Below are 25,958 nucleotides of genomic sequence, written 5' to 3' on the forward strand. Positions count from 1 at the left end.
ACAAAACAAAACAAACAAACAAAGACAAGACTTTATGGGAATGTTACAGCGAACTAGGCTGACAGCATGTGCTCATGGTTTTCCACCAGATAAAGATTTAATTTTTCAGTAAAAAAAATAAACAAATCCAATAAATACTAATTCAGGTGCATCTTTGTTTTCAGTATCTGATGACAAGCTCTACTGAAGTAAATTATTCAGCTGAATACAAAAGACATGGTAGTATTTAAGAACACCATTAAGCTCAAAATAACATTTTCAAGAAAGCATCCTTTTTTCCAAAGATTTAGAATTTGTCTAAGTTGTTTGCATCTCAAGGTGTTGAGTGGCTCTTCAAGCAAATGCACGTGCCTTACAGATATAGTTATCTACAGATGCAGATCATGGATTTGCTCCTTTTGCACTAATGTACTTGCTACATAAAGCACATAAAGCAAATACTTGCTACATAAAGTACCTAAAGCAATCACACTTGGATGTGCTTCAGACATTTGGGAAAACTACTTCCCATTGTAATCTATGGAACTTTCAATCATGCTTTGTAGCTCATCTCAAGGAACAGTTCACACTGCTTAATTACAATTTCACTGACAAGTCTAAATTGACACTGTGTAACTTAGAATCCAGCAGAAACAAATACGGGATTTTGTAGATTCTTGTACAAAAACTTTCATTAAACAAACCAGCAACTGTACCCACTGCAGGTTTCAGAAAGGTCACCTGGTTCTGAATATCCTCTCTGAACACATTCCCTACAATCATCTCTAAAAAACTGGTTACTGGAGCAAACTGGTTACTTTTAGACTATCCTGAATTATATGAGCCACACTTTTTGCTTCTTTTGAGTAGCTGAAGCAGCTGCTTTATGAGCAGAAATGCAGATAACAGATAAGCTTCTCACAATTTAAGTCATAGTTATCAACTAAGCAATGAGTTAAGACCAGGAGTTGGAGGTTTTAACTATGGGGAAATGCAAGCAGACCATGGGAATGCAAGGACACACGTTTTGATTACATTTGATGTGTGCACATTGTGGCAAGTCCAAACCATGATTTGGTTCTAATGTAGCAGATTAGAAGGTCAAATGTTAAGAACTGAAGACAATCACAATGCAAATCACAGTGTAAAACAAGTTTTAATGGGGGCAACACTTTGAATATTTTAGTTAAACCTTTAAAGATAATTTCAATGTCAAGGGAAAGTTTAAAAAAAAAAAGGAAAAGCTGTGAACAGATGAAATAGACGTAGGTATGGAAAAAGGAAACGTACTAATTATTATGAGTTAGATCATATGTATGAAAAAAAAAAAAAAAAAAGAGAAGATGCCGAATGATCAGAGAAGGCAAATTTCAGTCAGAATAGAGAGATTAAGTGGATTTCCTTCTGTGTGTTGTAAGTATATTGATAATTTCTACCCATGGTGGCAGACAATTAAGAGATGCAAATGATAGAATTTTTCACAATGAAAAAGATGAAAAAGTCCCTTTATAGTGGGACATCCTGTAGGGAGTTGTATTGAAAGTACACAGTATGAATCAAATATGTATACAGTAAAATGTATACATAACAAGAAATGAAAGAACAAGGGAAAGTATACATTAATTGCCACCTTGAATGTGATTTAACTCAAGCAAGGAGAAGAAACAAACTGATCTGAAGAAGTCAGGAAGAGGGAGAATGGATCATATCCCCAAAACACCCATTCAAGGAAAACAAGAGAACTGTGAGAAGTGGGACTTTTGCTTAAGGCTTATGAAGTGTGAGACAAAGTCATAAGACAGAATCCATTTCTAAAGTGTGTAGCAGGTAAGTCCAAAATCAGTTTATCACTGCTAATCAAGAACAGCTCCCTGCCTCCCTCATCAGTGAGGACTCAACAACTGGAATCCTCTGATCTCTGTGTCATATGCAAGAGATCCTTGCCAAATAACATGGACATGTCTTGGTGCTTCTGAATGTGTGGATGTGAGAGAGGTCTTAAACACAAGAGAGAAATCTATGCAAGCATGAATCACAAATCTTAGATCTTAGGCTTAGAGATTTTCTGTAACTCACAATTTAATGTCACTTGAACAACAGCTTGCCCAAAAATGCATTTTTTTAATATAATGTTTCTTAATAAAGTTTTCTAAATCTTTTCTTCTTTTCCTTCTGTATGCATATATATATTCTGATCACTCGCCTGTGAAAAACATTCATCTACCTTCTATCCATACATTGGATCTGATAGTATAATCTGTATATACAACATATATTGTACATTTACAATTGTATATACACAATGTCAAGAATTCTTCCATCTCATTTCTGAATTTTATCATTTTTGAAGTTATATTCAAACAAGAGGGAAAGACTTTTTGACTTACCTACTGACTGGGACTAGATGAGCAGAAAACCATTAATGCCAAGTTTAAATAAAAACATTGAAAAAATGAACAATTAAATAAATCCAATGGGAAAAGAAAATCCCAAATTGTCCGCTACCTTTAAACTTATTTTTCCCTTTCTTCCTCCAGTAAGAATATTTATATTTTATCAACGTGTCTGGTCTTTTGAGTTAGTATTCAATCAAAGTAACTTTATTCAGGGTACTTGCCACATAGAGTTGTTTCCACATCGTTCCCCAGTCTCTTAAGGTTGATGTCATTTCTGTAATAACCGAATCTTCAGTTGGAATAACCATTTCAAATTGTCTGTAATATGCAGAAGAACACATGATATTACAAAAGCATTACAAATCACATTACAATTACTAACGTAAAGACTACCTCCTGCCAACAGTAATGTCTGTTAAACTAAATGGGAGTTCCTTCAACCCTCAAGACTTTTTACTTATACATTTTGTTTAATCCCCATGGAAAGCCTTGGTTCTGAAGAAGTCAAGGAAAGCATTTTACTACGAGATAAGCACATCAAACAGTACTTTTATGTCAAAGTAATTCCCATTGTTTTCAAAGGGATCTTGCTTAGACTGAAACAAGTGACTGTTGCCACTCTTTTCTAATACGTATGTTTATAGAAATAAGAAAAAAAAATGTCACTCCTTCAGCTGAAAGAGGATATAAAAATCAAAATAAAATTTAGTACAGTGTGAGGGAGTTCTTTACTATTTGATGCTGGCCAAGAAAAACACAGGTTGGCTTGGTCCATACCAAAGTCTTAAGTCCACCATCACTTTACACACCACTTTGTTCTCACACACAGTACATTTCAAAGGTCTGCACTCATGCCTGGAGTACCTTTCTCATGATATAATTTATCTTTTATTGAATTAACATGAGAGCCCCCAGCCCTGATACACTGTACAGTACAGAGTCTGAATGAGAAACACCAATTACAGAAGAAAATAGAAGCAACAAAGACTGAACTCCCTGAAAGCATTGTCATGGTATCTCTTAACAAAAATTATTCCATCCTTAAGGTTTGTCATATTGTGACAGTTTACAGCAACCTTATTTCACTGAACCTACAGTTTTATCTACGAGTGCTTTCAAAGCAAATATGATTGTAGGGCACAACAAACCATGGGTGGATTGAACTCCATAGCAAACAACATGGAAGTCTCCATAATGTGACTCCTATTTACACCTACGTGAATGAGTCTTTTTATATTTATTTAAATAGATGTAACAGTCTTTATGATTAATATTTGCTAGTCATGAAACCTTCATCTTTTACATACTCACTCATTCAAGCCCCCAAATCAAGGTCACCTACACTTGATGATTCATTCTCCATCTAATTTGATAAGAACTGTCTTAATTTAAAGAAGTTTCAAATTGTCATGTATCAATTCCCTATTAATGTATCTAAGTAAATGACACAATTTGAACATTCTCAAAGTATGTAAACCTGGAAAGAGTTGTACTGAATTAGCATCACTGACAAATATACAAGTGATACTTTCAAGGTAAGTAGTACATCTCAAAAAAAAAAACAAACAACAAACACTGTTTCTTTAACCAATTGTTCCAATTTTATTAGCTCTTCTAAAAATGAAGTGAGATCAGTCATTGTCAAGAATAAATAGTGGCTCTTCATCATATGAAGGAAAGAATAAAGGGAAAAAATATCTATTTTTTATTTTTATTTTTTACAATGTTAATGAAATCTTCTGCTTTTGTATTGATACATTATTTTAACAGATTTTTGTAAAATGCCAGCTGTCTGCCATAGTGCAGCTGATGTCCTTAAAGAAAAGAACTACTAATCTTAAACAGCAGGTTAATAGCAAGCTAGAATAACTTTTATTCTAATTGAGGCAATAACTTTTTTTTCAAGGCAAATTCAATAATGGGAAGCAGAAATGTGATCATTTTCTCTTTATTCTGATATTCCCAGTTGCACTGCATGTCTTCAGAGAATATACCACTCCAATTTTATCACTGTGCAGGAGTATCAGGTTAGCTAAAGATAACCATTTCAAATCCTGAGGCAGTAAGCTTGAGCTATTACAATATAATCAAATAATATCTTCTTTATCATATATGCAAAAGATCTTTGGTATAAGTAACTGACCATGTTTAAATATTTGAATCCAGAACATTTCACCTACCCTTTGTTCTTAACACATGCATTTTTCAAGTGAATGTAGTTGGATGGAAATATACCCTGAAAAACAAAATAGGTTATATAGTTAAATAGTTAAAATAGTTTTAAAAAAAATCCCCCTAAATGAGTTTGGAGAGTAATCTTAAAGTACCATTTAATATGCAAACACATGCTGAAAAAAAAAGTCCTCTAAATAATTACCAAGAAGCATACACAGAAAAAGAACGCAATCTATACCCAGTACAGATCTAAAGGAAATGAAAATGCCTTCAGGTGAGTTTTAATCCTTCAATATTTACGAAAATTAGAAGATAAACCTGTAGAACATGAAGAAGATTGCTTGACAGCTCACTTATCCTAGATGATTTATTAATCATTCCAACACATACTAGAACCTGACCAATTTTGTGAGGTAACTTCTTATCAACAGGATCTCAAAACCAGTATCTTTAATACAGATTTGCAAAATAAATAAAGATAATGAAGCTCATTAAAAATAAATACAGTTAAGTTCATAAATGAAGTTAAGTTAACAAAGTCAAAATAAGGTTTTATTTGAGAGCTATTGTGCCATGCAGTGCACCTGAAAGGTGTGATAGATGCCTACCAAAGAGCCTCAGTGTTGAGACAAGAGTGGTCCTTTCTGGTTATTTAAGGGCTCTCCACTGTTCTTGTGCATGAAAAGCATTGCCACAACACTCGTAGTGCTCTTATATTGCACTAACCTTCATAAATCATAGTGGTAAGCAAAACGAAGCAATTAACCTTCCAACTTCTGACTCAGAAAATAATACACTACAGCTAGCTACACAATGCAGTGAAGGAAAATACATAATACATATACGTGCTCCTTTATAGCATGCATACAGCTCTTCTTTGTGATGGTGCCCTGTTTTCTTACCACAGAGACCAACTCTGGACCTTTGACAAAAAGGTTATCTACTAAGTATGTCAAGTGCCCTTGTGAATGCTCCTTCTCAGCAATGTGATGTAGCTCCGGAGAGATCTCCCAAGGACAGCAAGATGTGCAGCCTTGGCATTTGTAACGATGTGCCAGAAAACAGGATATGCACCTGCAGCTACAGTAGACCAGCTGCCACAAATAATTTCTCTGAGTGTCCAAGCTGGCAGAATAACAAGGGAAGAATCTTGATGGTGCAATACCAACGATAAGCTGACTTACAGGGTGCTCTTACTTTACTTTTGGAGAGACTCCCTTCAAAACTCCAATATGGAAAACTGCATTCATTTCCACTATGAAAGTACGAAATACATTTCTCGGTTCTTCACACATCAAGTCATGTTTAGAAAACCTGTTCATAACTTGTATCAACACATTTGACAGACCACAAAGCAACATTGACAGCAAGCATGTGGTGAGAATTGCAACAATAGACGAAGAAGATGCGATAACAAATCTCAACTGCTCACGTCTTATAAATCAAATTGTAATATATATCAATGAGATCAAAGTAGTAAACATCGGATTAGACACTGTGGCTCAATTTATTGCTCACATTGACCTTCCACATAAAGCAAAGCAAATTTATGTGAACAGACTGCAGGCCTAGGGACAAAAGGCCTTGTATGATTGGAGCCCCTAGAAACTTTTGAGATTAATACATTATATGCCCTACTTTGCAGCTGAAGGGGCTTGGAAATAGAGAGGGAAAAAAATAATAAGCTTACAATGTGAGTTAAAGGAACAACAGCTGATTTTTCTTCAATGACATGACTAAAACTAAAAATTCTAGTACTGTGTGAATGGGAAAAAAAATAGTTTCCCATATGAAAAGCAAAGTCTTTACAGTGATAGAGACAGGTTGACAAGGAAGATGAGGAAAACAGACAATCAAGATAGGAAAAGCTTAAACACAGTCAAGATGAACAAATGCTGAAGAAAATAAACGTATGAATTTAATAATATTTCATGTCTGAATGCAACAAAAACAGTGGAATCTGGTTTAGAGTACTATCAACTATAATCCTATGGAAACTGAAGACTACACACCAAAGAAGAATAAAATGAATCACATATTTTAGATGGAAATAGATATATTTTATTCAATTGATATGCTGCATATGGCTCCTATATACTATCTGTCTCCACTGGCTGTTCTAAATTAATATATAACATCAAGAAAATAGGCACAGTGTAATTAACTTCTCTAGCGTTATTTATAATTCATATCCTCAATAGTCATTTCCCATTAACTTAGCCTCTAAAAAACAGAAATGAAAGGAAATTTGCCAGAACCTCAGGTTTATAAAGTGCATCATCCAAATACACAGGAGCATTTCAGAAGTGTAATCCATGTCCAAATCTAATTCATGCAATATCAATAAAATACTTAACTGTAAGCTCCAGTTTTCTTTTAAAAGTAAATATCATATACTTACATGGAGACTGTAAACTTTTATAAAGTAAATACACATTTTTGCCAAAGAACGCAAAACTGAAATTGATCTTTACCTTAATGTTGGGGTTTTTTAAGGCAAATCCTCTGTACCATCCTGCAGAGAAAGAACATTTTGTTTTTTAAAGTATGCAAATCATTTCCATATGTAAAACAGATTCAATTTTTCCCTTTTGGACAGATATAACTATTCACAGTGCTGGCAGACTGCACTCATTTAGAGGACTTTCTACACAATGAAAGGTATTTTGTTTATACCGGCTCATATTCAGGTGACTTAATTCACACATATTTTCAGGAATGACTCTCTAAACCTGTATCAACAAAAGGTCTTGTGCAAAAGGGGTAATGGTTTCATATTCATTGTAAACATTTACAGATAATCTTTGGACTTCACGATCCGACTCTTATCAACCACATTACTATATAAGATTTATAATATACCCAATTCAAAATGATGTATCTTACACCTTTTGTAAGAAAATTTCTTGCAGCAAGATTAACAGTATATAATCCCAACATGAAACCACAAAAGTACCTACATAATCTTAAATGAACAAAAAGTCATATTAGCAGATAAACTTCAGGTGATGAAATAAGGGAACAGATTATGAAAAAATTGCATCTTTATTTCTTTTATAGTAGTAACGGTCGTTTTCTAAAACCGTTTTAGTGTTCTGTAATTTAGAACAGAGGCAGAGGAGAATTTTTACATTGCTGCTTTTAAACTTCTGACTTCAAATGAATATGAAAGGGTCCTGATGGCAGTCAGACTTCCCCAGGAAATACCCAAAAAGCAGAAGAATCACAATGAGAACTCCTTGCTCTTTTAACTGTTATCTTCTGTGAAGTTTTATTAAACAAGGAGATTAAATAAAAAAAGATGAATTACAAATAAATTATGATAGGAATTAGAGCTCATTAGAACTGTGGAAAAAAATGGAGACTAGAATTTGTTGTATTGTTGACTTTAAAAAAGATGTGTTCATTTAAGAAAATAAATGAATAGTAATTGGGTTCAAATCAACAGTATAGGAGCCTTCTTTGCCACTGGAAGTCCAGCCTGTGAACTCACCATCACATTTCTCTAATATCTGAACGGTGTCTCCAATCTCCAGTGATAGGCCATGGGGGACTGTCCCTCGAAAACCAGCTATTACTGAAAGAGACAGGACATTTAAATTAGTAAGATATAACTTGGGATTGTTCTTTAATAAAAACAGTATACTAACAGGGGTAGTTAAGTGTTAATACTGAAACCATGAACTGTACAAAGAACCAGAGGTTAAGCCACTGTTATGAACAGAATATTTAAAACATAGAATTTGAAAAAAAAAAAAAAGAAACACTTACAGACCTACTACGCATGAATGGAAAGCTTGTACTGGAGAAGGCTGCCAGCTAGTCTACTACCCATAACTACCCTCAAGGACAGAAACTGTTTTATTCCAAATGTTCCCACTAACACGTAGCTGCCCTCAGACGTCTGCAAGCAGAAAGCACCAATATTTTTGTTGCCATCTGTACCAGCGACTTGTCACAAAAGGGAAGACTTATTTCTCAGAAGTTTAATGGATGCTGTAGACCCAACACTTTATATAATCCTAGCTGAGGAAATGGTTAGGGGGTGGGGAATAGTAAGGCACGCTACAAAGCAGGCTGTTTGTTGAAATCCTTTGGCATGCATCGCTCCCCCCAGCCTTGCTGGCCAGGGAAGTTGGGCAGAAGCTGGGGCAGGAGCTGCACACGTGGACCTCCCGTACTGGACACACCAAGGGCCGCGGAAACAAAGCACCCACCGGGTCACACAGTGACTTTCCCACATACTTAAAACAGTCATGAGTTAAGTCTTACATTGTTAGTGCTAAAAAAACAAGCCAGCTGATATTTTGTTGTTTTTGTTCAAAACCAACATGTAATACCCAACAGCTGCTCAAAAAGCTCACTCCTACATATGCTAAGAATCCATCAATGTGCTGGATAATTACTGAGCTTCTCAACCCCCTGCTTGTTGTACCTGAAATTCTGAATTAAAATGCTGCCTAATTCAGGCCATGACACCAAGCAATAGTGATTTTGATTCTCTGAATTGCAACATTATATTGAAGCTTATTTTTCAAGTTGAAGAGGAACATGGCTTTCTACCAATATCAGCGGGACGTGATACAGAAAATCACTCAATGACCAAACAGATGTCTTGCTGCTATCAAACACCTATCAATCTAGGTAGGAGAACACAAATCTCACAGCAAAGTAAAACAAAACAAAAGAAAACAAAAAAGCAAACAAACAAAAATCAAAACCAACTCATGGGCATGCGAATAAATCTTCATATATAAAAGCAAAAAGGAACCCCTCTGGGTACAGCTGTGCATATCAAGTAAGTACTCTTCCACCAAGGGAAATGCAACATCTGGAATGACAAAAATCCATGTTAGCAGCCCGTCGACTGTCTGGAGTCTGGCCCGCCACAGGCAGCGACTGCACTTGCTCACAGGGCAATGTCAGCCACCCTCCTGCTCTTGTCACGATGCTCCTCAGAGGCAGTGGCAGCAATCAGCTGTCAGCAGCCATGGAAATTTAAAATTCCTTTGTGAATATTTGCCAGGAAATTCCAGATTTTAGGAGTGAAACAACAGGTTATGTTTTGTACTGTAGGCTAATGCACCCCACGATGTGATGCACCCCACGATGTTTGGGGAAAACGCCTGATTTTGATGTTATGCCCATTTGGAAATGCAGTGTGAAATTTGTTTCATCACTAAGTGTAAATAATGCCAACTGTGCAAATCTCCCATCGTGAATGTACGTAGCTTAGGCATTTGTGGAAACAAAAGCTACTAAAAAAAATATTATCTCCCTTCAAGCTGTTTGAGGCACTATTTTTTTTAAATATCATCACAGAAATAAATTATACAGCTGTAAAATCAGCAGCAATTTCTATGGAATTCTTCTTCACATGCTGAGATACATGTATTTAAAAGCACAAACCAAATCCTGTCCTCGGATGTACACACAACTTCTATGTGCCTTTGGTGACAGTGGATACATGCTTCTTCCACGCTTCTGCTGTTTGGCAAGTTGTTTGGCTAAACTTTGTGCTCCTTGGAAATTCTCTAAACAAAACATTACCTCCTTTCCTAAAAGGCAAAGAAGTACATTTTTGCCAAATCTTTCTTCAGAATTTGTCAGTCATTGCAGAATCACCACTGTTTGTAACCCACGGTCCTTACTTAACCCTTTGAAAACAGCCTGCCAGACTGTGTCTGAGTCATCCCAAAAAGTTTGAAGTGACCACAACTTGCACTACATTTCTTTTTGCTTTTTTTTCCAAGGCACATGTACTGAATAATCTACATTCAGTTTAATGCTGCTCCTACTCTCCAGGTATTTATATGGAAACAAAATACCCTAAGACTGAAATAAAAAGAGCTGCTCCAGTTCTCCCATCACGATCAAGTACACCATTTTTAGAGGATTAGTCGCTAGAAAGCATTTTTACATCAAAAAAGTTTGTCTAAGAATTGAATAATAAGAATTTTTCAATTAATTATTACACAAATACCTAAAAGTGAAAACCGCTTACTATGAGCAGATATGTAAGAAAGTCAATAAAATGTGTATCTGAATCCCTCTGTGGCACAGGAGTGCCAAGTGTCATCTGGTCAGCTTTCCAGTCTGCTAGAGGTAAAAGTGAATTATGAAGTCTGCCAAAATAGCTCCTCCAGAAGTACAGCAATTGAAATAAAATTAAAGAATTTGCAGAACTAGCATGCAAACAAAATCCTTGTGTCTTATTATACTTGTGAGATGTCTTATTTTTAAATTCCACGCAGTAAAAAGAATGACTATTTTTTTCCTTAAGAGCCAGCATATCCTGTCACATTGTTATGATCTAACTTTGCTGTGACATTCGGGTTTTATTACTTAGTTACTAGATCTGTTAAAGATACATTTTTTTCTCTTTTTTTTTTTCTTTTCTGAAAAGAAGTTTAAAAAAAAAACAAAACACTTTTAAGACAGAAAAAGATTGAAATCTGACACAGTAAAAAATAGCCAGAATTCATTTTAGAGCTTGTATGGAAGACAAAATTGTATCTTGAAATATCCTCTAGAAAGATAACCTGCAGAGTATCAGAAAAAGAAAAGGAAGAAAGAAAAAAATGAGGGCATCACCTGCACCACGAAGGCAGCGCCGTCACCCCATCCACTTGCAGATTTCTGGCAGGAGTCTAACAGAGGTCTCGCAGCCAGGTCAGGCTCAAAACAGGCAGACCGGCGTCTTTAGCAATGCCACTCAAAACAAATGAAAAGCGCACTGCAGAGCAGCAGAGAATGTAAGGCAAGGCACAGGAATCCACAGATGAATTGCTCTGTGTAGAGCAAGCAACTCGTCACAGAAATGGTTCCTTGGCTAACTTTCTACTAATCATGTTCAGACCTGGGACCAAGACAGGCGGTGGCTATTCGTGTCTTTTGAGTTTATCTGTGGTGTACATATGCAGAACAGAGGGAGGATAAGAATGAAGTCCTGGGAGGAGGTAGCCTCAGTTCTACTGGAGGAGATCCTGGGGTTCAGTAACTCGGCTGGGGCACAGGATTATTATCACAGCCCAGCTGAGATACAGGTTTGATGGACCAAGCCTCTTGCCCTTTCCTCCAGTGGCCACATTGTTCTGCAACACTTTGCAGGTGTTTTTTAATTTTTTCTTGTAGTAGTATGTATATAATTAACCACGGTGCAGTGATGTGGTTGAAGGTGTTCCTAACCTAGCTCCAGAGAGCAGTGAGCATTCACCATCCTCACGGAAATGGACTTTTTATATACACAGCATTCACCGAAGCACATGCACCAAATCCACACCATTTTCATTGTCACAACGACAACATCTGGTGTGGTTATCGCCTCCTCTCGCCCCCCTTGCAACTGGAGAGCGGAGACCTTACACAAGGAGGGTGGGCAGGAGATAGCTAGGAAATCCCCTCTGCATACAGCTCCCCTCCCAGTCCCTGTAGGAGTGCTGTCCGCACGCACAGGCACAGGAAGCTGTGCATCACAAGCACTTACACCTACATTCATTTTGTCATTGTAGTACCTGAAGGTCCTTCACATTTCCTGTTTGTGTTTCAGGCCCAGGCGCGGTGATTGATGCCCTCTTTGATCACCCCTCAGCCACAGGAGAAAGAGGAAATGTGAAACTCCAGAATAAAGGTTTGCTGGAGGATATATTCCCAGAAGGAGGTTTGAAACTGAGTTCAAATACAACAGCTAGCTTGGAACTATTAAGTATTTTCTTGCTGCCAAAGGGTACTCGGAGGATAAGTCAGCAAAGCAACCTAGGACACAAAATCCCAGTCCACACAGAAGGTGAAACCATACAGTGAGATCTACAGTGATATGAAACATTAAAGAAGCTCTGGGATTAAGGCAAAGATCAGAGTATCTGTGGTATTACAGGTGCAATGCATCCTGTTTTGAAACAACCCATTTGCTTGAGAGCTGTGGAGAGAGAACTGGCCATCTCGCACAGGGTCTTTTCTTTTGGGTTAAGTTTCTTATCTGTGATATACTGCTAAAAACCATACAAAATGTCATCCTTAATATTTTTCTTCCGCAAAGGTCAATAAAACAGAGTGAGTTCAATCAGGAGCACGATAAGAAATATTACAGAACATCTTCTTGATGAGTTTCTCACAACTTTTTCACTGTGAACTACTGGAATGAGATTTCACGTCTTAACCTTCACATCAGACCATTGTCCCAATTAGGAAAACGAGGAGAGAGAAGGACTAATCTGATGGAGCTTATGTTTAGCTTCTCAAAAGAAACCTTCCCTTTCATCTCTTTCATTATCTAAGTCACTGCCTGCCTGTGCTCCCTGTTGGGCAGCTGTGAGATACAGGCCCCTGGCCTATAAACAGATCAATCCAAGCCCAAGGTCTTAATTAAAGCCTAAACGAAGTTCTTTAGTGCAAGACCCTTCTGCTCTTTTACAGAACAGAATTGCTGTTCTGAAAAATACAAGATTTTTTTTTTCCAGTGACAACTACTGCACTGAAATCCTACAGGTGAGTTAGCATTACACAGAAGCACTTGGGACTCACCGAGACCACGTTGTGCGTCATGCCTGGCTCAGGTTTTTTATTTATAAAATGAAAATGTTCCCCCCCAAGGGGTGCAATGCAATGTGGTGCTCAAGATGCCCCCTGTCCCAGGCTAACATCAAGCAGGGCTTACATCTCCTCCTGCAAAGGCATCGGGAGCAGTGGAGGCGACATCTGCAGACCTCAAATCTGGGCATCTGTGCCACGACAGCAGGCTCAGGTTCAGGTAATAAAAGACAGTCCCTCATCTGAAGAAAGAGGGTTGGGGGTAGAAAAATGTAAGTTGCTTTAATCATCACTTTAAAATTACTTGGCCATGTTGTGCACGCTCAGTGGTGGAATAAAAAGCAGACTCCAGTTCAACGCCCCGAGCCATGATGTCCCAGCTACCAGAGAGAGCACAGGAACCGCACAGAAATATAAAAACACAAAGGGAAATAACTGATTTGGGGGGTGGAAACTGTGTGTCACAGGGGCTGGTTTTGACAGGGAACAAGAAGCTGTGATAGAAAAGGAATTGATCTGCTGGTAGCAGGGGTGGGTGGCCCATTTCCAAGTTTTGCTCGGGGTTACATTCTTAAAATTTTTATGCCTGAAATAACTGGAGACCTGCACATAAGCACTAATGAGGCAGGCACTGTTGTTCCTTTCCTCCTAACAGATGACCAGAAGCCATTATTGATTTCAGATATTATCTGCTATAATTGAAATCAGGTCCTCTCTGTGGCAAAAGCCATTTTTCAAGTTTGTGTTCAGGACTTGAAGTGCTGTTCTTTTGACAGATTGAGAGTTTCAGGTACAACCACTTCAAGAGGTTTATTTTCAATTCGACACTTGAAAACATATCAGAAAAGCTGTAATAAATAAAACCAGGGAGATTCCAATATTAAAAAGACAGCATAGAGTTCAGCTGGTAAATCCTTTACTGTTCAGTATTTCATTTACGACAAAAAATGGAGCTTGTTTTCATGCAGCCCTTTAAGTGATGAGTAATGACAGATATGTACATATGGAGAGCAAACACAATACAAATCTGGCAATGTAAGCAGCTGCAGAAAATACAACATTAAAGAGAGCACATCATCAAAGCAGGCATTAAATAAAATCAAGAAGTCAGACCAACATCTCTGCTCAGGATTCTGTCTGTGAAGTCATCCAGATGCTGCTGACCACTGGCAAGCACCACAGGCAGCCAGCAGCACAGCTCTCAGCATCTTGTGTCTCCTGAGCCAGCCGTGATCGTTCTGTGTTCAACAGCTATCAATGAATCTGTGTAACTAGGCTATGAATGCCTTGTAATGTTGGTGCCCACAAACTGCCCTGGAAGTGAACTTTCCAGTTTAAATAAGGCTCAGGAAAAAAAGAAATTTTCCTTTTATTTCACACCTGCCACTTACAATTTCGTTTTACGTCCCCTTGTTCTTAGGGGAAAGTTTGAGCACCTTCTCTTGTCACCTTCTCTGCTCTTTTCTCCAAACCATTCCTTAGCTGTGTCTTTTCCAGGATGAAGTTGTTTTTTTCTCCCCAAAAGAAGCCGAGGTACCTTTTCAGATTTCTAAATAGGCAGAATTGTTGCAAGCATAAGCACACTCAGGCGTACAACGTTGTTAATGCTGAATGGCCAAAGCTTACCGTCCCAGGCCACCGCATGCACTCAGCTTTGCCTGCATACAGATTGATCTGGATGGAGTGCTGGTAGCACAGCTCCACGCTCACGCTTCTATTACACGGGTTAATTCAGGCATCTGTTCAGTAATGCACTGTGCTGCCTCCAGATACCCTAGGAGGCTTGCTGCTAACCAGAAACAAGCTAATGAAGGCAATGGCAGAAAAGCAGAGAGGGGGGAAAAAGAAATCAATCTAACCTCTCCTCGATAGAGACAATACCCATGTTAGTCTCAATAATAGAAGTGATACTTAAATCTCCTGCAGGTCACTGAGGACAAGAACCCTTAAATTTATATTGACGTGAAAGCGTGTGAGCTCTCTCTCCTGTATGCCCACCACAATTAAAAGGATCAAACACACAGCTCAGATGCTGACAGCCCGGGGCTCCTGAGCCACACGTGGCTCCTGAATATCTCAAGTGCTGCTCAAGTGCAACGTTCACCTGTTCTTCAGAGATGAGTGCTTGTGTGGCATATTCCTAATAGGAATACTTATCAAACAACTATTTATGAAAATACCTCGTGGAACTTCAAAAATCATTAAAAAGTTTCTAGCAATGTCCAAGCTATGAAAATACTACGTAAGTAGAACCACGAACCTTTCCATATGCCCGTTCTTCACTTGTCTGAAAAACAAAGCCAGCATCCAACATTCCTGCTGCTGCTGGCACTAGCTATTTGCACAGGCAAGGCAAATACCAAGGCTGAAGTACACAAAGAGCTGTAGCAGAGCACACCCCCCCTGTTCTGGTCTCAACATTTAAATTCAGCAAGGTAATCGCTTTCAAATCCCTGATTACAATGCTGCCAAAACCCATAGGACTATTCTAATACAGATAATCAGTTTAGTGTGCCTGTCTGAGCATTTGTCAAGCCCTGCTCATCCTGCATCTCAGCTTCAGGGAGGAACTTTATCACCTGGTTCAATAGCAGCTCCCCCAACATCTGCAAAAACTTTTGCTAACTCTTTCCTTTAGATACCTGAGATATTAAGCAGTATCTTAGGAAAAAGCACTAAAAATAACAAGTGGTGGCTTCCTGGGGCACCTACCCGCTGTTGAGGATGGCTGCCTGCCTAGAATACCCAGAGTAATTCAGTGCACACCACCAGAGTACCTATCCTTGCAGGTATGAGATTTCACTAATTGTTTTCCTACTTCAATCAAATATGAGTTAAGCATTTCTTGAGCTCCTACCACCTCTTACTATGTCTACATTTTGACTCTGCTAAGAGCACTTTCTTGATATGCATTAGTTCTGGAAATGGAAATTTAAAAGTAAAAAGAAAATAAAACTAGCAGGTCTCTACACATCTAGAAAACCTAGTGAGAAAATCTAGTGCACTTTGGAGTCTATGAGTAGATGATATTGCTCCTCACTATCAGATTTTCTTTAAGACTTTCCTTCTTTGAAGAGAAGAAATGTCAATGTAAAACCTGTCTCAGGTATCGCAGTAGAAAGTGAGGTAAACTCAGTACCATAAGGTGTAGATGTCATGCATTCAATCGTGTTACAGGACTGAACACAATACAGGAGCTATGCTACGTGCAGTTAGACCATCTGGTCTCACAGCTCTCTAATACTCTCTCTAGAGCCACAGATGCAGTATCGATGCTCTTAGACTGACATCATGAGCAGTAAGTATGGACAAAGTGCCAGCAACAACTTAAAAATCCAGCTGAAAGAACAAAGCAGAACATGGAAAAAAGTAGATTATGTTAAAGATGACATTGTCTATGAGGACAACCTTCTTCAGATAAAAATAACTGTTACTATGACTTTCATTATGACTAAGTATTTCCAAAGTACTAAGTCTTTCCAAGTAACTTCTTTTTTTTTTTTTTTTAAGTTTGTTAAGTAATTGCCTTAATTTTCAATATCATCATCAAAGAGTTATTGCTATGTAACTTTACCTTGAAAAAGTCTTCGGGTTTTGTTTACAGCTTTTGGGGAACCAAAATTTCCAATTAAAATCAAATAAACCACCTGTTTCTTCTCTCTTTTTTTTTTTTTCTTTTTTTTTTTTTCTTTTGGGAACTTACTGTAGGTGTCAGATAGAGAAAAAATGTTAATGTGTGGACGGGAGAAGCACAAGAGCATCTGAGGTCCAACAAAGTCAACAAAACCCTGTAAGCACAGTAACCAGGTCTCATCATGACTCTTCGGTGTATTTTGGGCCTCATTAAAGCATGATGTGGTGCTCACTAAAACCTCCAGAAAGTTAAATTTAAAAGACTCAAAGTTGCACATGATTTCAAATCCAGATCCATGGTGATATTCTTGCATATGCCAGAAGGTTTGCTGGCTATCTCTCACATCCCCACACAGACAGCACAAAATGAAGGGTGTTTCACGTAATTATAGACTCAGGAGACACTTCCAAGAAAGCATGTAACTTTTTTCAAAATAACCCTAAGGTGTTTATTTTAAAGCAGACCTTGAATAGCTGAGTGCATCCTTACAATTTTGTGCTGATTTAATAAAAGCGCACTGGGTCTGGTCCAAAGCCTAATGACCAGCATTTCCCTATTCTCCTCTTCTGTCCCCAAAAGCATTATAGCCTGGCATTCTGCCCTGAATTTAGTGTCCATAATTTCACATATTTTAAGAAACTTTATATACTACCATACAAATCCAATTTCAAAAGAGCTATAGTCTTGTGAACTGTAAAGAAAAACAGACTGTGGTGATAGCTGCACCATCATTCTTCAGCAGCTATCAGAGACTTCCAAGGAGAACAACAGTACAGTAGCTGAAAAACTCCAAGTGTTTGGTATAAAAGACTTTGGCTAACTAGACCACTTTCCCCTTAAAATTTCAGCGTTTACTCCTATTCAAGTAATAAGTGACTTTCAAGGAGGCCAGCAAAAGCAGAGCATAAGGTTTCTTCACTAATAAAATAGAGACAGCCCATCTATCTTCTGCAGTAAATTTTTTATAACAGACAGGTCCATCAAATGCCATTATAGATAAAACACTGTCCAATTTTCTTTTATTTCCTTCGTAAGAACAGTGCTTAACTCCATACTTGACCTGCCATCAGCAAGACAACAACAATAAAATCAACACCCTGCGCAGTTTTTAGTGCCAATGTTTTTCAGTGTGTCTCGTATCATTATACTGCAGACAAGTGTCAGTCTCTTGGTAATCTGCATTTCTCTGACATTCAATCATTTCATTATAAATTTATTTTAAACACTGTAATTTTATCACTAAGAGTTCTGTTAATTTTGAGTTTTATAACTCAAATTATTCTGCTTTGGTAAGGTGTAGCCTTAACCACATTGTTACTTACGATGCACATTTATTAAATGCCAGCCTTTTGCTTTACGTCAAAAATTATCAGAATATGGTTCTAATTATTAGTAGTCATTTCCTCAGTAATAAAACAAAACCCCTAAAAACTTATGCAATAAGCACATTGTGTAATTTAGTTAGCAGTAAAAATAAACAAAACCCAAAGATTTTTCGTGCAATTGTGAGCTGCTGTAGACTGCCATACAGATCTGCCAGTTATATGTAGATGTGAACTTAATAGCAGAAAACCTCTTGAAAAGCTGGTCTGTTTGCAAAGTGTGGAAGTGCATCTAGGTAAGTGCATCTAAGGAAGACGATGATTACAAATCACTTACAAATACTCTGGTGCATTTATTTATTTATTTATTTTTATTCTTAGATGAAGCAGAACTTTCTTGATCTAGTGTATTTAAGAGGCATTTCAAATATACTGGAAATTCATGACTGGTGAAGCAAAACTACTTTCTTTCTCCTCTGAAAGTCTTCAGAAACTGCTGAACTGAAGAAGTTTAAACACCCCACTCTGGTTTTAAGCTGGTTTAATGGTTGGAAATAACCATTTCACTTTTCAGCCTGACTTCAATCGTTGAGCCAGCAGAACTCAGTGTAGTTAGCCCTGACAAGTTTCATCACTAATCTCCATAAAGTTAAAACTACATGGATATTTAACATAATCCAATGGGTATCTTAAAATGTACACCCAAAGAGGAAACAACAAATGAATAAACTTACTGTTTTTCTAGTCAAAGTTCCGGAAAAAAAAAAAAAAACAACTATCTGGATATATACTTTTCACAGTGTCTCTGCAGGCTTCTGATATACTTTCAGAAGAATTATCTCGAAAAATCAGATCCTTCCTGTACTACTCATGTTTGCTTACAAATTATACTTATTACTCCAAAATCATGGGTGATGAGGATTTAGGTTCAGTTGGCTGTTTAGAAAAGTGCACAAGAGTATCCAAAAATGTGTCTGAAAAGAATATGCTGCCAGTTATAGGATAATGAAGATTGCTGCCCAGGGACTGATAGTCTTGTTTGGTGGGAAGGAAGTTATCAGCGGAAATATATGAGCAAACAGCCCTCTTCAAATGTTTATATTACTATTCATTGCTGCATCTGAGCATTATCTTTTTATGTATGAGTACATCAAGATAATTCTTTTGTTTTCAACACTGTTTAACATATTGGGAGAGTCGCTAAAAATAACAATCACTACCACAGCTCTCTCCTTCACTCTTCCTCTACAGGTGGCCTAGGGGTATGTTTGGGATACCATGGGTCCAGAAAAACACAGAAAACAGAGAAGCATTTCTAAGAAATCAGTACTGGGAGACTCATCAAGGTCTTGACAGGTCTCTCTTTGGTCCCAGGCAAACCAGACACAGGTACTCAAGGTGAGGCCGCACCAGCACAGAGTAGAGTGGGACGATCATTTCCCTTGGCCAGCTCATAATGCTGTCCTTGGTGCTTGTTTTTTTCTTTTATTATTAAGGAGTTTTCCCATCCCTCTCCAGATGAACAAATCTGTATGACTGTTTTCTGAAACTCTTTAAAAGCAAAACAAGCAGCAAAAACTTTACTTCATAAATAAGAAATGAACAGAAACAGGTAAAAACACTTTTTGTCAGCCCAGCATCTGCCAGCAGGTTGGTAGAAAAGCTGAAATGAGCTCAGATCAGATCTACAATCTATTGACCATTGTCCATGCCAGTAAGACACATCATGCACTTCCTTTGCACTGAACTTAAGTACAAAACTCAAAGACTTGAAGGAAAAGCAGCTGCCAAGCTCCATGTGAAAGGGGCATGGGTGAGGCAGGGAATGAGGAGAAATGACAGCCAAGCAAAACCAGCAGCAAAGCCTTCCTGCAAGGCTGCTGCCCTGGAAGGGACCACTCCCAGTGAGGGCCAGCGAGCACAGGAACTCCCAGCCACATATTTTGTCAAGGGAGCCAGCTTACCAGCACAGACAGCTGATATAATTATTAAGCTAATTTAAAATCATTCATTTGTTGAAAGACTGTTTTTCCTTCCTATAGTTAATAGCCTCCTGGGTATCCAGATAGTATAACAGAGGCCCCATAGGATTTATCCAGCATCTGAAGTAAGGAGAGAAAAAAGCTGTGTTTTCCTCCAATGCTTCAAAAAAACTTCTGAAATGAGAACAAGAAAGTCAAGCAGAAGACCTCTTACAAAAAGAGATTCTAGAAATAAAGAGAAAAAATATCACCACCAATACGAAGTTTAACAAGAGCAAGTGCTGGATTCTGTGCCTGGGATGGGCCAACTGTGGATATATATGTACAGGCTGAGAGATGAGAGCCTGGAGAGCAGCCCTGCAGAAAGGGATCTGGGAGCTCTGGTTGACAGCAAGCTGAACACAAGCCAGCAGTGTGCCCTGGCAGCCAGAAGGGCCAAACACACCCTGCGGTACATCAAGCACAGTGCTGCCAGCTGGCCCAGGGAAGGGATTGTCCTGCTCTGTTCTGTGCTGCTGCTGCCGCCTCACCTGGAGTACTGTGGGCAGTTCTGGGCAGCTCAGTATAAGAAGGACATAAAATTATTACAGATATTTGAAGTAGATGGTGAAGGCTCTAGAGGGCAAAACGTACAAGGAGCATCTGAAACCACTTGGTTTGTTCAGCCCAGAGCAGAGCAGGCTGAGGGGAGGCCTCATGGCGGCCTGCAGCTCCCTCACGAGGGGAGCAGAGGGGCAGGCTCTGGGCTCTGCTCTCTGGGGACAGCGACAGGACCCGAGGGAATGGCATGGAGCTGGGACAGGGGAGGGTCAGGCTGGGGGTTAGGGAAAGGTTCTGCACCCAGAGGGTGGTCAGGCACTGGGACAGGCTCCCCAGGGCAGTGGGCACAGCACCCAGCCTGCTAGAGTTCAAGGGGGGTTTGGATAACACTATCAGACATAGGGTCTGATTTTTGGGTGGTCCTGTGTGGAGTCAACACAGTCAGAGTGATTCTTGCAGGTCCATTTCAACGCAGGACTTTCTATGATTTTTAATGCAAATTAGCATTTTCTAAGTGATAAACTACGGTGATCATACCTTTGATTGTAACGCATGTGGTTAAACAAATTAGTTGGTCAGGAAATGGTGTGGGAACTGATCTTTTCCACCGCACAGCCATCAAGAAAATCAAAACATCTGCCTTCAGAAATTGGTTCCCAATTTATTGGGCTTTTTGCTCTGTTGTTTGATTACCCTTAGACCGAGCATATTAATTCAGAAACTAATTGGCAGGAATAAATCACCCAGATGTCACCACTGTCGATGATAAAAACCAAAACAATAATTACATACATGACTGTACCATAAAATATCTTGTCAGTGTCCTGTAGTTAATACACAAAATTGCATCATCCACAGAAAAACTAAGGACTGACCATTACAAATTATACAGGGTATTCTTCACATGATATTTTCTGCTTTGCTATAGACAGTTCAACATCTCAGAAAACAGATTTATTCCTTAAATAAATGCTGAAAAAATAATTTACCACAACCAAATATCTAGTTTTTCTAGCCTTTGACTAGAGGATCCTGTACAGGGCATGTCCAACATACCCATGACCCATAATCCATAATCGCAGGTTATTAGGAGATATTTGCCCCCAGAAGCATCCACACTGCATCTGAGTAATGTGCATTTCCACATCACTGTCTGCACATCATTTCCTAGCACCTCATAGCAAGATGGATTCTTATAATCATAGACTGAGTTGCAGCTGCACAGTGCCACAGGAAAAAAGCAGTTTTTTCCCAAAGGCAATGACAGTGCTCAGAAATCCACTAGGAAGAAAAGAGAAAAAAAGAAAAAAAAAAAAAAAAAAGTGAAAAAAACAGGGTTCCTGCCAATCTAATCTAACAAAATAATTCTTCCTGAGTCTGGTGATAAAGTGTACCACAGAGGCTGGAGCAAGACACATAGGCACATCAGGCAGTCAACTTGGGCATTTTTCCTGTATCAAGAGGACTGCCTCTATCCCATCTCCACCCACTCTATCTCAAAGGTCAATACCTCAAAGGCTGTAGCTGCCACACCATGGGGAAAAAAAGAAAAAAAAAAAAAAAGGAAAAAAAAAACACCTTCAATTAAGATACAAGCAAAACTCTGCTTAATCCATCAGCTTGCAGCACGTAGTGAATGAAAATCTGTGTAACATGTTTAAAGCTTACAAAGCTGCAAAGTGTACATAAAAGTAATTGCCGCAGTACCCAGAAGTTCTGCCACTACCCAAGTCCATAAAGAAATCCTCCCTTTGCAAAGTTCTGGTCCCCATTTTTGGAATAAACAGAAAAAACAGAACAGATTCTGGTCAAAGAAAGACAGAAAGGTCATCCAAGGCATGCATCATCTTACTGATCTGACCTTGGAAAAGAAATGTAACTGACAACATAATACAGAGGAATACAAACCACTAAAATAAAGGGAAAACAAACATGTAATTCCTACTCCTCACAGCATAATACCTTAAAGGAATGCATGGCTCAGCAGCAGGCTTAAACCGAACCAAATAATATTTTCACAGAGGCACAATCAAGTTACAGAACATCACTGTCACAGAACGCTGTCAAGGTCGACAATAAAAGAGATTTTAAAAGGGATTACTGATACAGGATGACTTAAGTACAACGGTCCTAATGCAATCTGAGTCTTTGGAAAGGCTCTAACAAGCATGGTTAAATCTATATTTCCATTATTTCCTATGCTTCTTCCCAGTAAAAAAAATAAAATAAAATCCCTTAAAAAAATGAACGAGCGTATGTGGCTTGACCCAGCTTGACAACTGTTCAGTTCCTATGCTACACAGCAGTAGTACAGTTTCTGATGCCAAGTACAGATTAAGTAGCAATGTATGGATGTTGAAAATAAGTAAATTAGATGATTAGTAGACTGCTAAGATGTTTTGAAATTGAGTGAAATAAGCAAAAGAACTGATGAGATGAATCAGGTGGCATTTCTACGACATGGACTTTTTTTTAAACAGAAGATTTTCAGAAGCACTGAAAAGAATCAGCTGCTGAGTTCCAAGCCAAATGCTGAATCTGAAGATGAATAAGCACAAGCATACTTTAAAAACAACATTATTTTTCCTTAGATGTATCTGGCTTTAAAACAACTCTACTATTTAGTACTGCATTATTCCCTTCTGCTCTCTCAAAAAATCACATGCCTAAGACCTCTGAATTTAGGTAGCTGGGATATCAAATCAAAAACAGAATCACTGAGAACACCGTGCATGAGTAACCACTGGTTTAGACTTGGATAAGCAGAAGCTTTTGATCCATATCATAATCCTACCCACTAATTAAAACTACTACAGGCACATAAATCATCAGTACCACACCTAACTTGTAACAGGTGTATTCTTCCTAACAAGGAATTGAAGAGAACAAGGCAAGGAAAATGACTTTTTATGGAGTAAGAAAGTATTTGCAACCCAATACAGAGTTAAACCTGTGGAGCAATAGGAAAATAAGAGGCACACCAAGGCTTGCAACATTGCTTCTAAATTTCTTCAGCAGTTTAAATATAGCATGTTCAATGCATTTATCAAAAATACACTCTTTATTAACTCTAAAATTACCATCCCAATTAAAAGGGTTTGCTTTTCCACTTTACTAAGATTATCTGAAAGGTCAGCCAACAATTGCTACTCGGCTCGCACTGAAATTCATTAGTTCCAACCAGCAGCAGTGTTAACGGATATGCTAATTACACTCATTTGTGGTTTGGTTACTTGTAGTGCCAGAAGGAGATACCATTATTTGACCAACCTAATCCTATCTAATCCATGAAGGCCTGCATTTAAACCACTGAAGTGTCACAGAAAGGAAATGACACATGAGCAAAATCACGGAAGTAGTCTTACGAATTTTCATACTTGTTTTCTAAAATGTATGGAAATTAGATGATTTTCTGCTCTCAGTCTCCAAAAGAATTGAAGGTGTCAAGCATGCCAAAACAGACTATTGTCATTCAAGTACATCTGGTGAGATTTGAAGCCTCTATATTTCCGCTAGACACAGGAAGAGACAAACTGCAGGTTTTATTAGAAAATACTTCTACTAGCACTTCACGTTTTCTGAATAAAATGTTAGCTTAAAGATTCTGAAATTGGCTGTGTTTATTTTCATCTGCCCTAATGTTTCTATTTTACCATTTCAATTCTTTCCCCTCCCTTCTTCTAAAGATTGAGAAGATCACCAACCCTGGCACGTAACAAGCAACAACCAGTACAAGAGCTCAAACAGCAAAGAGGCGGATGCATTAGAATTAAAACTTAAACTGAAGAGCTCTTAAACTTGTGCCTTTGTGAATGCCCTGTAGTAGTCCCCAGGACCACAGAAAGGGCCTGACGGGGAAAGTGTGAAGATTGGTCTCCATTACACTCTAATACTAAACTGATTAATGGACTTACTATAATGTAGGGCAAGTACATACAGAAATGAGACTAAAATATCATCTTAATGATTCCACCTTGCAACTTGATTTGCCCAGGTAGGTTTTTGAGCTACGATCATACTCCATCAGGACTAGGGATTTACATAAAATATTCAGGGTTGACCTGGTTTCATGAACGTTAGTCGTATTTAACATGTGTACACCTGGGATGGGGAAGCAGAATTAGGTGACAGGACAACAATATTCTGGCTTTTATGTTTTAGGGTAGTTTTTTTTTCCTTTAAAAAACAGTTGCCTAGGGACAGGAACCTCAATCCATCCAATTCCCAGAAGTTTGATGCCAGTGCCAGCAATAGATGCCCATAGCCCAGAGAAGGATCACAGGTCAGCAGGAGAGCCCTTGAAGAGCAGCAGGAAGGAATTGCGGCCATGCCAGCCAGTAAGTCAGCTTCATCAGGGGCCCAACCTAAATGCCTCTGTGACACAAAAATTTTGGCCCAACAAAGACGTTTCCAGTTGGGTTCACCCTGCAATTCACAAAGTCAAGGTGACTGCCAGAACAGCCAGGGTGAACCTGCAGCTGCCATATTTTGCCTGAAACAATTTAGAAATCCATAATGCACCAAAACAAAACAAAAAAAAAATAAAAACCCTAAGAAAAAAGTAGACTCTGCAGAGGAAAATGAATCAAAGACTTAGCCAAAGGCTTATGATGATGAGAAACTCTGCACTACTTCCACTAAGACAAAAGTGATGTGGTAAATATAAGTGCTAAAACTAGTGTAGCCTGCAACACTGAATTCACTGCAATTCTTAATCTCATCATAAGACTCTTAAGTAGGTCACAGCAAGCTTAACAAAATTTGATAGAAAGCAAAGTAATAGTATGCAAATCACTTTCCTTGCAAAACTTGATACTTCTATTTTTTTCCTCGTGATTTTGACCAAGACTCAACTATAAAAGGATCCATTCTCTCTGGAAACAAAGGAATATTTAAAACACTTTAAAACCGAGTATTTAATGATGAACTGTGTGCTTTTAGACCACTTCTAACTGATGTAGAATTCCTTCAGTGTTTGTCTCAAGTAGTGATTTACAGCTGCTCAGTATTATCTTAAATGCTATGATTAGAAGGTATTAGAGACTGAATACATTAGATATAAATCCTACTTCAAAACATACATATATTTATAAGGGGTTTTCTTTTTTCTTTTTTTAAGTTACTCTCAGAACTCACTTTTTGGAGAAAATCCAACTTTCACATAGAAATATTTTAGACCAATTTTCAATTAAATGATGTACTTCTGCAAGATAAAGAGAGGGAAAAGCAGTTATTTCTTTGTGAACAACATTTGTAACTAAAATTTATGTCATCCTGTTCATCTGTTCTAATCTTCATCACATCCTGAAATCTATGCTTACAGGTAAAATAAAGAAAAAAACAAGCCAAGAATTAAAAAAGTTAGCCAAATGTCTGGCTTCTTTACACTATGAACTGCAAG

General features: G+C 38.2%; 1 protein-coding gene across 1 annotated transcript in view; it reads right to left on the minus strand.

Annotated features, from left to right (window-relative positions):
- DOCK4 (dedicator of cytokinesis 4) overlaps positions 1 to 25,958 on the minus strand; it is a 247,923-nt gene that overhangs the window by 156,192 nt on the left and 65,773 nt on the right. The window contains exons 2-5 of the mRNA XM_068669485.1: positions 8,044 to 8,127; positions 7,025 to 7,065; positions 4,556 to 4,611; positions 2,597 to 2,693 (exon numbers count right to left, since the gene is read on the minus strand). Of these exons, the coding sequence (XP_068525586.1) occupies positions 2,597 to 2,693; positions 4,556 to 4,611; positions 7,025 to 7,065; positions 8,044 to 8,127 (278 nt within the window). The remainder of the gene's footprint in view (positions 1 to 2,596; positions 2,694 to 4,555; positions 4,612 to 7,024; positions 7,066 to 8,043; positions 8,128 to 25,958) is intronic.

The sequence above is a fragment of the Anas acuta genome, chromosome 1 (assembly GCF_963932015.1).
Source record: "Anas acuta chromosome 1, bAnaAcu1.1, whole genome shotgun sequence".
In the NCBI taxonomy this organism is placed as follows: Eukaryota; Metazoa; Chordata; class Aves; order Anseriformes; family Anatidae; genus Anas; species Anas acuta.